General features: G+C 34.5%; 1 protein-coding gene across 1 annotated transcript; it reads left to right on the top strand.

Annotated features, from left to right (window-relative positions):
• The first annotated feature begins 5,799 nt into the window (after positions 1–5,799).
• Positions 5,800–9,063, top strand: LOC134263668 (histone-lysine N-methyltransferase, H3 lysine-79 specific-like). The gene is made up of 6 exons (XM_062746041.1): positions 5,800–6,259; positions 6,422–6,662; positions 6,954–7,219; positions 7,400–7,525; positions 7,910–8,274; positions 8,893–9,063. The coding sequence occupies exons 1-6, from the start codon at positions 5,800–5,802 to the stop codon at positions 9,061–9,063; spliced, it is 1,629 nt and encodes a 542-aa protein (XP_062602025.1).
• Positions 9,064–13,326: the final 4,263 nt, after the last annotated feature.

Genomic DNA, 13,326 nt, shown 5'->3' with positions numbered 1-13,326 from the left:
TGGCGTCATATTATGAAATGCAATATACCAAAAGAAGCACAAATATAAATCTAATTTACAATGAAATAATAATTTAATAATGTTTACTTGAATTTATTTTATAGATGTTTAAAACATAGATTATGGGGTTGTCGCCGCGTCATAACGGAACGTCACGTTTTAAAGTGTATTTTTTTTCTTAGAATTAAAAGACAAACACATTAAACAGATTTTAAAAAAGGACCCACGTGTATTTATCTCCCAACTTTTTAAAAGACACAGATCTCATCATTTTCTAGTCTTTATTTGCAAATTAAATGACGGCATTGGTATTTGTTATTATAAACATTGTTGTTTTACTCGAGTTGTAACGCATTTCTGCTTCAAAACATGGGAATCATCACAAGCGACAGCTATGTCAATAAATCAGACTTACAGAATAAATAATGTAAATAAGAGACATCTTAATAGATGGTTTCAGCGATTTTGGGCGGGTGATTGGTCACTGAATGATCAGCAGAGGACAAAAAGACCGAAAGATAGGGGATCTGACGGAAACCTTCAATGGTGTCTGACGTTGTCAAAAAAGACATACGTACAGAGTGACATGTGCATTTTAAAGTCTGACTTATGCTACTGTTCAAAAAAAATTTGACAGAGGGCTTAATTATGAAAAGAGTTAGTGTATAATGGTACCAAGAATTCTTAAAGAAAGTGGTATTGGTGAAAGTGTTTGTGAATCACAAATATTTTTCAATGAAATGAAGGGGAAACGCTTAAAATTATGACAGTGGGTATCCGTCATATGACATTATATTTAGGTGCGGCGACTACCATAAATGCGCATTGTTTAAAATCCGATATATTGAAAAGTAGACATCATATTCCTTTGAATTTTTCAGGTCTGATTTGAAATAAATAAAGCTTCCAACATGTTTAATCTTGTGGCTTTACGTCGATTTATAGCAATTTTATCAAAGTTGTGACATTACTTTTGGATCAACCCTCGTATTTTGAAGTCATCTAAGAAAGACGATCAATTGAATGGTTTCGAACCCAACTTCAGTTAATGTTTCCTAGATATTCATCTGAGATGGTACCGATCGGACAAATGGTCGTCTAGAGATCAAATTGGATGAATTTGTCCGTTGTCTGTCGTTGTCGTTGTCGGCGTTGTCGTTGTTGTCGGCGTTGTCGTTGTCGTTGTTGTAAACTTTTCACATTTTCATCTTCTTCTCAAGAACCACTGGGCCAATTTCAACCAAACTTGCCATAAAGTATCCTTAGGTGAAGAGGATTCAGGTTTGTACAAATGAAGGGCAATGCCCTCTTTTATGGGGAGATAATTAGGAATTAGTGAAAAAGTAATGGTGTATTTTAAAAATCTTCTTCTCAAGAACCACTTGGCCAAGAAAGATGAAACTCATAGTGAAGTACCCTCAGGTGGTGTAGATTCAAGTTTGTTCAAATCAAGACCCCTGGGGCAAGGGTGGGGCCGTAATGGATGAGTAAATTTTACATAAGAATAGTCAGAAAATCTTTCAAATTTAAAAATCTTCTTCCCCAGATCCCATAGGCAACAGAGCTGTGAGTAATTACATTAATGTGCAAGTAACCTTATGTAGTGCACATTCAATTTTGTCTAGTTTGTGGCCGTACGAAATTATACATGTATCAACAGATTAGGTTTACCTTTATTTTTTTTTTCGATCGGGCGCGGTGTACCAAATAAATGAAAACGAGGCACACGTCAGCCATTTTTGATGTGGACGGCGAAGAAGTAACTGAAGTAAAGTGAAATTTAGTGTTTACACGGATCTGAAACAAAAGTATTCATTTGCCGATTGTTGTTTTCATTCTGTAAGGTTTGAAGAGTAGAGGATTTAGTTGAATAATTACAACATTGCGTATATTTGTTCATGCAGCAATTGTTTAGGCACAGCGATCATTGAATACTGCGCAGTTGAAGTCTCTCGGAGAAAAGTCACACGGAGAAAAACAAGTCCATTTAGATACTGCTACATTTTTACTAGTGTTAAAGAAGATTGAGAAGATGATCTATTTTTTTTTTAAAAATTAGCGTAATAGTTTGTCATTGCATAACATAAATAGACGAATTTTACATTTTTTTTTACATTTCTAAGAGGAATGCGGGTGGGTACGACCCGATTCCTTGTTCGACCCGCATGGTTTCGACCCTTTTCCTTGTTCGACCCGAGTGGTTTTGACCCGAGTGGTTTCGTTCCGAAGCAATATTAATTATAACAATTTCAATAGTTTAAAAACATTTTTGGGGGTCTAATTCAAAATATTCAGATTTTTTTAACCGATCGTGACTGTTTATTCATTATTAAAAATATTGCTAAATAATTATGTTTATCTAAACTATTTATTATTACATTTATAGACAATAAATTCATATATTATCCCACAAAGGGCTGATTAGTTTTTAAGGAAAATGTTCAAATATTTATAAATTATTTATAATTTTTTTCAAATGAAATTAATTGCATCCTTGTCCTAAAATCAATCTCAAGTTTACTATTGACTTCAATGTTGACAACCAATAATTGACACGTATCCCTCCCTGAAGCCATACTGCTACCTTGAAACCATGTGTATACCTAAGGTATACACCATACCTTATAGTGTGAACCCCTCTATTTACCTGTATGTATATAATTATAAGTAGGTCGAAACCACTCGGGTCGTTACCACGCGGGTCGAACATGGAATCGGGTCGTAACCACTCGACACCTCTAAGAGTTTCACCCCTTGTCGGCGTAACGCTCCTTTTTCCACTGTGTTTGTCCTTTGTAAGTTACTTTAATATTATCTATTTTCAAACATTATCAGACAATTTCGATCTGTACCTTATTGTCATAGTATGGGGTAACATGTAAATTATGAACATATTCATACAGATTTTATTACTAAGATACTGACCTATAAAGTTGGTAAGGTTATAGAGGGAAAACAGTGCCTTATGCCAGTTGACCCTGGATAGTCCCCACAAAGGGGAATAACTTTTGTAAATGTGAAAGTTACTCTTGCACATATAGGTACACCTGTCATGACTCATCAGTACATGTTTTTAAAGGATAACTTATCGTTAGTAAAAGTATCAGTACAAGTGTTTATTGAAATTTGCAGGAAGGAAACTCCTACATAAATCGTGATTTTGTGTCAATCGTGGAGACAAGAAATATCACCTGCACAGGTTCAAAATAAAGCTTAGTAGTGTGTGTAAAATGCTAAAAAAAAAGAAAACAGTAGAATAAAAAGACTACAGATCTACATGCAGTTCATTATTGTTTTATGGGCATTTTCTATTAAAATAATTGAAAGTTGGAAATAATATTTTGTTAACTTTAAACAATATATCATGATTATTGATATAATGAAACGGAATGGGAATTAATATTTTTAAAAATATTGCAATCAATGGATATATTACTAATATTAGTTCCATCTTTCATTAGAATGACTACATGTATTTATTTTTTGGGATTACAAGGTTTAAAGGTAGTTATCCAGAAATAAGACTTGTATTTTTCATTAATATGTTTTACGGTGTGACCATTTGGGCGAGCGCACTTGTACTTTAAAAAATACAACTGAAATGTTGATCTGCCACTGCAAACGTCAAGTGGCATGAGACATCTAGATTATTACGTCACACGAGAGATCGTCAGGGTAAACGGAAACAGCCAAGCGTCTAGTTGAGACTAATAGACCTAGTGCGATTTTTGTTGAAAGACATTGCAGAGTTATTTTTTGTTTCTTTTTCAGATTTCTACATACTGAAAGTCTATGCCTTATGTTATTATTTATTTGTGCAAAGGGTATTGGGTAGCAAAGGAATTCTGGGAAGGTCTCACAACAAAATTTGCTTGACATATGTACAGATTTCATTCCAAATTTACTCTGTTCTTACACGTTAGTCTATTGAGCTCACTTCGCGACCTTTGCTGCCCTCACTCTAATTACATTTACAGATTGTCTAGACTAAAAATGTTTTCTTTTGTATAGTAAAAATAAAAACCTTGCACTGGCTTGCAGTATTGTCCATTTCCTGATATTAGTCTGACCCCATATTCAATCTTGGCGGTATAAAATTTAATCCAAAATTTAGTGTTCATTTAAGGCCTTGATATTGTTTCAACCATTCTTGACCTAGAAGAGGTGATCATTTTTGACAGAGTTCAAGTATTCATAAAATGGTTTTTGTAGCATTTATCAATGTCCTTAAATGTTTCTTAGCTTTAATTGTGACCCATATGGGACCTGTAAAATTTAGCACAATCTTTATTCTAGCTCCATATGTTCAAAAGTTAAGACCAAGATTAAAGTATGGTATTGTTTTAGTAAAAAGTAGGTCAAACTCCAAGGTCAAAAGGTCAAATTTGGTAGTGCTCAAAGAAAGTTCTTGTCACAAGAAATACAACTGTGAAATGTGAAAGCCATAGTGGGTGAGGAGCCACTCAAAGGTTGTAGGCAAGGTTTAAGTTTTTGTGGACACAAAAACTATATATACTCTGAAAACTTGCAGACTTTATGGTGATAAAAGTGATATAATTCAAAGGAATTTCCAAAGAAATTTCAAGGTTTTAAATGCTACCAAATTATAACACATGTTAGGGGAATATTTAGAGGAAATGGCTGAATTAAAAGGTTTTGACCAAAATAGCAAATTCTAAGAATCCTGACTTTGTAATTTCTGATATGAGTTATGAAAAATAAAGATGCATGTGGTGGCATAACAGAAAAACTTGAAATGGCTTAAAGGGTTGCTTTGATAGTTTTAACTGCAGATTAAATACAATACCAATGTACAAACAGTCCTCGATAAACATGATAAAAAAAAATTCTATAAAATTTTATGAAATACCACAATGGTTAGGAATGTAATTTGGATTATTGCACAAAAGCTATGCCAGTAAATGTACATTTATATGGTACATATAATTTCTGGAAATGTGTGACACATGTTCGAGGTAAGTCTTGTGTGAAAGTGGTTTACAAATTGCATGTAACTTGCGTCTCTTAAAAAGATTGATTGTATGTTATTTAACAACCCTCTGAATTTTCACTCATATGAGATGCCACCACTTGCAGGTGGAGATCTACAAACTTTGTCCTATACTTTGCACTCGGGGCCATTGAGCAATGATGGATCTTTTTCATGCAAGCACTTACAGAGACACAGGACCTCTATTTATATGTCCAAAGGAACAGTCTCCACATCCCACAGTGGGATTCAAACCAGCAAACTAAGGATAAACTCCTTAGTTTGTGCCTCTATAGCAGACACTCCTACCACTGCGTCACACGAGTGACCTCTTTAACTGAATGTTGTCATATGTTTTGGGTGTAATTTTGAATTTAACTTTCAGGTTTTAAATTTTTTTTAACTTTCTGCTTTCTTAAGGAGGCTGGGGGGTCAACAAATTAACCATAAATTAACCACTAGATATAACTTATTTTTTAAGATACGATATCTTATGCTGTCAACTATCATTTGGCAAAGAAAAGAATATTTCATTTAAGTTTTAAAATTTGATCATTTTTGTATATCTTTATATGGAGCTCTTCTTTTGAAGGAGATCAAAATAGTCTGAAAATGGCTGCCCCACCCCAGCCTTGTTAAATTTGATTTGTGCTACAAACTTTAAATAAGTTTATAATTTAAAAAGTATCTGCATTTTACAGTGATGGCAGCATTATTAATTTGAGAATGTGTGATAGTATCAAGTGTAGGCTATGCTGATCTTTATAATGCAGTATAGATTATAACATTGTTATATTGTAGATCACAGAATGCCTAGGAAGAAGAGCTGGAAGAAAGCTGCTGTAAAGAAGAATGCATGTAAGGCAGATGTGGGTGACAAGTACCCCACAGATGTTGGCCACGTCCAACCATCTGTGCCTCTGGGTGTAGGCCACGTCCTAACACCTATGACATCTGTACCGGCAGGGGTGATCTCTACCACCCCTGTGACAGTGGTCTCTGCGGCTCTCCCTGAGACCACTTTGACTCAAACTATGCCTCTGGCTCAAACTATGCCTCAAATGTTGCCTCTGGCTCAAACTATGCCTCAAATGTTGCCTCTGGCTCAAACTATGCCTCAAATGTTGCCTCTGGCTCAAATGTTGCCTCAAATGATTACTCAGAATTCCTCTCAGTTTCTTACTCAGAATATCTCTCAGATTACAACTCAGAATATTACTCCGTTTACAATGAACAATATACCAAATGAAACAACACATGCACTGCAAGGTAATTGTATGCATCAGAATTCAGATAATCTGGTGTTTGGATCTTTCCATCAGGGAAGCATGAGGTTTTCATCATTTTCAAGAGGTAATCAGTGTACATGCAATTCACTTATGATGTTGTCAAATTCATATGAAAATTTTTCATTTACTAGTTCCTTTTTAGATCAGACTCTGCTCAAGGGAGATAATTTGTACAACACAGTTGTGAAGAATCTTCAGAGTGCTGGAAAACTTAAAAGTAGATTACTGATGTTTGATGAATTACCAATTCATATTGATTCTGGTGAAAATCACCACATGGTTGATAAGTTTGATACATTGTTTGGCTTATTAGTTACAGATGATAAGAGAAATCAAATTCAAACTCTACATGAATGTCTGCAACAAGCATTGGGGTTATCTAGGTATGTATTGATAATGATTGGCTCAATATGTTCTGCACTGTACAAAGATTCAGACAATGATTTTTATTTTTTTGACTCGCATTCTCATGGGGAAAATGGTTTGTCTGAATGTGATGGAAAGTCTCTGATGAGACACAGTTGCTGCTTAGATGATTTGTTAGGATTTCTGTATGCAATGTATGAAAGTATGCACATTGAATTTGCAACTGAATTTGAAGTGATGCCTGTTGCCTTTCGTACTCTTATTCATAGCTTCCCTAGCAATAATCAAAGTGTACATCAATATTGTAGATTAGATCAGTTAACAACAACTGCTCTCACAAAGAAACAATCTGCTGGTACCATTAATGGTCACTTAAAAAAAACAGCGATAAAGAAAGATAAAAAGGAATATATGAGAGAATATATGAGAAACAAGAGACAAGATCCAGAGTTCAAAGACAAAGAAAGGGACAGTATGAGAAACAAGAGACAAGATCCAGAGTTTAAAAGCAAGGAAATGGACAGTATGAGAAACAAGAGACAAGATCCAGAGTTTAAAAGCAAGGAAAGGAACAGTAAAAGAAACAAGAGACAGGATCCAGAGTTTAAAGACAACGAAAGGGACTGTATGAGAGACAAACGACAAGATGCAGAATTTAAAGAAAAAGAGAGGGACAGTAAGAGAAACAAGAGACAAGATCCAGAGTTCAAAGACAAGGAAAGGGACAGTATGAGAAAAAAACGACAAAATGCAGAGTTTAAAGGAAAAGAGAGGGACAGTAAGAGAAACAAGAGACAAGATCCAGAGTTTAAAAGCAAGGAAAGGGACAGCAAAAGAAACAAGAGACAGGATCCAGATTTCAAAGACAAGGAAAGGGACAGTATGAGAAACAAGAGACAAGATCCAGAGTTTAAAAACAAGGAAATGGATAGTATGAGAAACAAGAGACAAGATCCAGAGTTTAAAAGCAAGGAAAGGGACAGTAAAAGATCCAAGAGACAGGATCCAGAGTTTAAAGGCAACGAAAGGGACTGTATGAGAGACAAACGACAAGATGCAGAGTTTAAAGAAAAAGAGAAGGACAGTAAGAGAAACAAGAGACAAGATCCAGAGTTTAAAAGCAAGGAAAGGGACAGTAAGAGAAACAAGAGACAGGATCCAGAGTTTAAAGACAAGGAAAGGGACCGTATGAGAATCAAACGACAAGATGCAGAGTTTAAAGAAAAAGAGAATGACAGTAAGAGAAACAAGAGACAAGATCCAGAGTTTAAAAGCAAGGAAAGGGACAGTATGAGAAACAAACGACAAGATGCAGAGTTTAAAGACAAGGAAAGAGACAGTAAGAGATATAAAAGGCAAGAAGAAGAGTATAGGCATGATGAGCAAATAAGAGATTTAAAGAAGAAAAAAGAAATGAGACAAAATTCTAGCCAGTTAGAAAAAGAGAGATTGAAGATGAAAGAAAAGAGAAAAAATGAGGAATATAGATCATCAGAAAATATTGCTGCAAAACAATCAAAAGCACACTCACGGCGGAATTTGGACTATATTGACACTGAAAAACAGAGATACAGAAAAAGTAAATTTGGAGTTGATGCAATTGAGTGTGTTGACAATTTTCACAACAATGTAAGAATGGGTCCTGTGTTTGTATGCACATGTTGCCAACAGACATGGTTTCATGAAAGTGTTTCAAATGTAGATAATGTTTTGTTGGATGCTGAAATCAAAAGGAAGTATTTTACTAATACAAAGTCTGTAAACGGGCAGGAATGGATATGCAACACATGCAATTCAAGTTTAAAAGAAAGTCGAACTCCAAAACTCTCTGTTACAAATGGAATGATATGGATTCAAAAACCAAATGAATTAAATCTGTTACCATTGGAAGAAAGACTTGTATCCTTAAGAATTCCCTTCATGCAGATAAGAATTATCAAGAGGAGGGCAATATTCTGTACAAGGAAATGTTTTAAATGTGCCAGTTGACATTCAACCAACAATCAATAATCTTCCCGGAGACTTGATGAAAATCTTACCATACCTGTGAAGTTAAAAAGAATTTTTTTCAGCACTCTTATTGTCATGAAAACATCCGACCTACAAAGGTTCTGATTGCTTTACATTGGTTATTGAAAAACAGTGAATATTATCAGAATTCAAACATAAACATAGGTGACAACTGGTTCCATGAGGTCACCAATTCTGCAAGTGAATTAATGAGAGAGTTTATAGAGGGTCATACAGAATGAAGATTCAGCAATGCATGACCAATCAGATGAATCAGACTCGGATGAATTCTGTGAAGTTGATAGTGGTAAGGATGGAAATCGTGATATTCTACTAGACAGTGACTCATATGACATGAATCAGATCTTCACATTTACTCCAGGAGAGAGAGGGACAGCGTCCAGTTAGTTTGTATCAAGATCAAATGGCCGAGTATTTGTCATTTCCAACAATATTTTGTGGTAAAGGAAGGGTAGAAAATGATGAGTGTCAAGTACCATTTTATATGCTGATATTGCCAAGTGGGAATTACGAAGTGTTGATAGACGTGCTGCACAGTCGGTACCAAATTTGTTTTTCAAACTGAAAAAGATTCAACTAAAACAGGTAACAGACCAACAAACAAGGCAATTTAGCCCTTAGGAAGTGCAAAACAAAGGGGTAAACCTTTACTGCAAATGAAACTAGGGCTAATTGTAACGGAAACCGTTACAGATGTTCCCCAAACGCTCCCCAACTCCCTTTTGGTGCCTTATTCCATTTAAGTTTCATTAAATAAGACGAACTCTATGCCTTTTAGACTATTACAATGTTTTCCCAGAAGTATATTAAGTATATTCAAATTTATGCATTGCACGCATGCGCATTTGAATGTATGTGCGTAATGACCATATCATCTTGTCTACACTATTTATATATTTTAATATACTAGAAATAAAGCATTTAATCCAAAAGTATCAAAAAATACGTTTAATCTAGTGTATTTGTAATTTTACTCATTTCACGTGCACGCACGTGCATGCATGTGCATGATGACCATACCTTTTTGTAGGAGTCCCTTATATCTATCTATGTTCTAAATCCCATCCTGTTTGGTTGAAAACCAAGGGAGTTATAGCTATTTGAGACTTTTCAGCCAATCAGATTGCAGCACATGTGCATGCGCATGATTTCATGAATTATTTTCTATAACGTATTGTAGGAAATATTAATGCATGACAATGTTTTAAATTTCAAAGCATTTTGTCAAAAAACAAAGGAGATGTAGCCGTTTAAAGTTTAAGCCAATCAGATTGCAGCACACGTCCATGCGCATGATTTCTTGAATTTTTTTATATCATATTGCGGGATATCCTAATGCATGACTATGTTTTAAATGTCAAAGCATTTTGTCAAAAAAATAAATCAGTTATAGCCATTTAAAGTTTCAGCCAATCAGATTGCAGCACACGTGCATGCGCGTGATTTCATGAAATTTTTTCTATATCATATTCTAGGATATCCTAGTGCATGACTATGTTTAAAATTTCAAAGGGTTTCTTCAAAAAACAAAAGAGATATTGAGATTTTAGTTTCAGCCAATCAGAGCGAAGCGCACGTGCACGCGCGTGAGTTCATGCTAATTTGACAGTGTCATTATATTAACACTATTAAAGCTGACATGAATTCTTAAAAACGCAACATTTTCATCTATGTACGACTTGTTTCATACCAACTATAGCCGTATTCCGCCCTATTTCTTTCAGATACCTTGTCTCATTGTAACGATGTATACCCCAATGCGCTCGCTACACTTGAATGATTTTTTGGATTGGGTATCAACTTGTGCACATCTCCGATGGTAAAGCATATGAGAACACATAGAGGTGATCAAGACATTTCAAAAACAAAATAAACAACATAATAATCATATTTTTGAATGATTATTGATTTCAATCAAAAGAAAAAAATGCAAGTTTGGAAGAGAAATTTAGATGCTTGAGTACATATTTTTACAGTGCGTCAATTTATGCAGAATAAACTTGAAATAAAAAGCAGTAAAATTTGCAAACACATTTTGAAATTATAACATTTGAATGGAATAAAACAACCAACGTTTTGATTTGCAGGTCCTATATGCAATTGATGCATATCGAGAAAACGCCTCGAACGCTGTAAACGTACCCATACCTGGTAATAAGGTAACTGCATCGGTTCGAAGATGTGCACAAGTCAAGTGAAATACACCCTGAGTTCCATTTATTGAAATATGCATCACAAAAAAGAAATAAACTCCATAAAAGCTCAATAGTAAACACACTGTCATTACTCCGTACACACTAGCACGACGATACACTTAGTCCGTGCTGATCAGAATTTGGTCAGGGAAAATATCACAAGTGGAAAGAGAAGTTATTTGGTATTTGCGCGGCTGAAAGGGGGGGATATTATAACTGATGTTCATAAGCTATAATTGTGAATTGTTTATCTACATGTAGTTCTAATTAGTAATATACATTCTATACAAAGTCATGTATAAAGTCTGCAGTTGGTTTGCGTCGTAAAATTCATTTCTCAATTATAACTGATTATTTTAGTACTAATCTCAAATCTAAACAAAGTAATTTGATGTACGGCTATAATTTACTTCAAATCTTAAAAGCAATTAACCCAGAATACAAATTTTTATGTGTACATCTATACATTCTTTAACACATACACAAACGGAGAAAGGCCATCCCCTGTTGAGATTGACATTTAGGCATTTGATTTTTTGGACGGGGGGGGGGGGGGCATACAAAAATAATTGACATGACCGGTATTTAAATATTCTTGGAAGACAGACATTTCTGCCGAATTCAGTTTTGAAATTTTTTAAAAATGTGTCACTCCGACCACAAAGTATGTTCATTTTGAGGAATGTAACTGTTTTATAGTTATGTTGTTACAAGAAGTATTACGAGATTTCAGTATCCCTGCCTGATAGTCTAGGTATTTTATATATATATATATATAAATAATTTCTGTGCGGTGAATTTGGGAGATAATTTTAAAAGCTAGGGTAGGGATACTTGACGCTGGTTTAATACGGATAATTATTATTTATTCTTTCGTATATTGAACTCTCTCTCTCTCTCTCTCTCTCTCTCTCTCTCTCTCTCTGTCTGTCTGTAACCCACCTGTTGGGTCAATGATAGGTATAAAATCCTACGCACTTTGTACTGTTCCATTTATTATGCCTTAGGACAGATCAAGGATTTTTTCAGGCGGGATGTCGAAACTTCATAAATTGAATAATAATTTTACTTTGGATAAGAAATTAGCCCAAACGCCCAAATTGAAAGAGAAACTAGACGTACATGTATTCTGAGCAATGAACTCACTAAATAATACCCCCTGCCTCCCATATGGTTATAATGGCAAAGTCCATATTTCGCCAAACCCATACGTATCAGATCAAAAAGTAAAATAGGAGATGCATAATGGTAATATATAGTAATCTTAAGATTCTTTGAAAGTTTCATTAAATTTCTCTAAGTGGTGTAAGAGGATTTGCGGATAAGAGATGAGTACCCAAAAAGCGTAACAGACAGACGAACGGACATAACGATTACCTCCCACTTTTCAGGCGGGGGATGTAATAAACGTGAAATATTAATCACAGGAATGGGAACATTGGGAACTTTCTCGAATACCTTCTCAAACGTATGTGTCGAACTTGGACAACAGACAAGAGAATTGTTAAAAAGCTAGTTATTGGTAGAATGTAGAATTCTCACGAGGAGTTTACTCTCTCTTCCTATATGCTTTTTCTAATAATCATTAATTATTTATGTCTAGAAATTTAATTCACATTAAATTCTATTTTCATTATCATTGTACCAAAGAATCAAACTCGTTTATTATACCCCACGCGTGAGGTATAATGTTTTTGACCCGTCAGTCAGTCATTTTTTTTTTTGGTTAGCGCAACTTCTCATAAACCACTGTACAGAGTTTTGTCGAACTTTGCAGATATTTATAGGAGACAATGTGTGTGTAGATCTGCACATCACCAGGAAATTCCGAATTCCTTATTTTTTCGGGAATTTCCTCACTTTTACATTTAGATTTTGGCCATATCTTGAATATAGAGGTGAGCAATTTGTCAGCGCAACTTCTCATAAACCGCGGCACACAATTTTGTCAAACTTTGCAGGTATTTAGGACACAATGTGTATAGATATGCATATTACAAGGAAATTACGATTCCTTTATTTTTTCTAGGAATTTTTTTTAGCACTTCGACTTTTTTAAAAATATGCTAAGTATGGTAGCGTGGGGTATGTGAACGTGTTCACTTTTTCTTTCATAGTGCATAAAATTATAAATAACTTTAAATCAAATTATATTAGGTCTAATAAAGCCAATACACAGTATTTATTTGATAATAATTGATCATAAAGAAATCCAATCTGTTTCAGACGTTTTTCTTATATTATTTTTATGAAAGTGTATGCATGTTTTATTACACCCCCCCCCCCCTTCATATCACGGGAAAATATCTTCAAAAGGTGAATGATTCGTAATAATGCCTGCTTTTTTATGAATTTGATGAAGTTAAATCATGTACTTAATCGTAAATTTTATTTACAATATGTACAGACAAGAGTATTGTTTATTTTTGAAAAAAATTACTTGCATTTTTTTTTT

This window comes from Saccostrea cucullata, unplaced genomic scaffold (genome assembly GCF_032062105.1).
Source record: "Saccostrea cucullata isolate Sc308-1 unplaced genomic scaffold, CSIRO_AGI_Scuc_v1 ctg11702, whole genome shotgun sequence".
In the NCBI taxonomy this organism is placed as follows: domain Eukaryota; kingdom Metazoa; phylum Mollusca; class Bivalvia; order Ostreida; family Ostreidae; genus Saccostrea; species Saccostrea cuccullata.
Note: the sequence above shows the minus strand (reverse complement) of the source record. Positions and strands in the feature narration are given on the sequence as shown.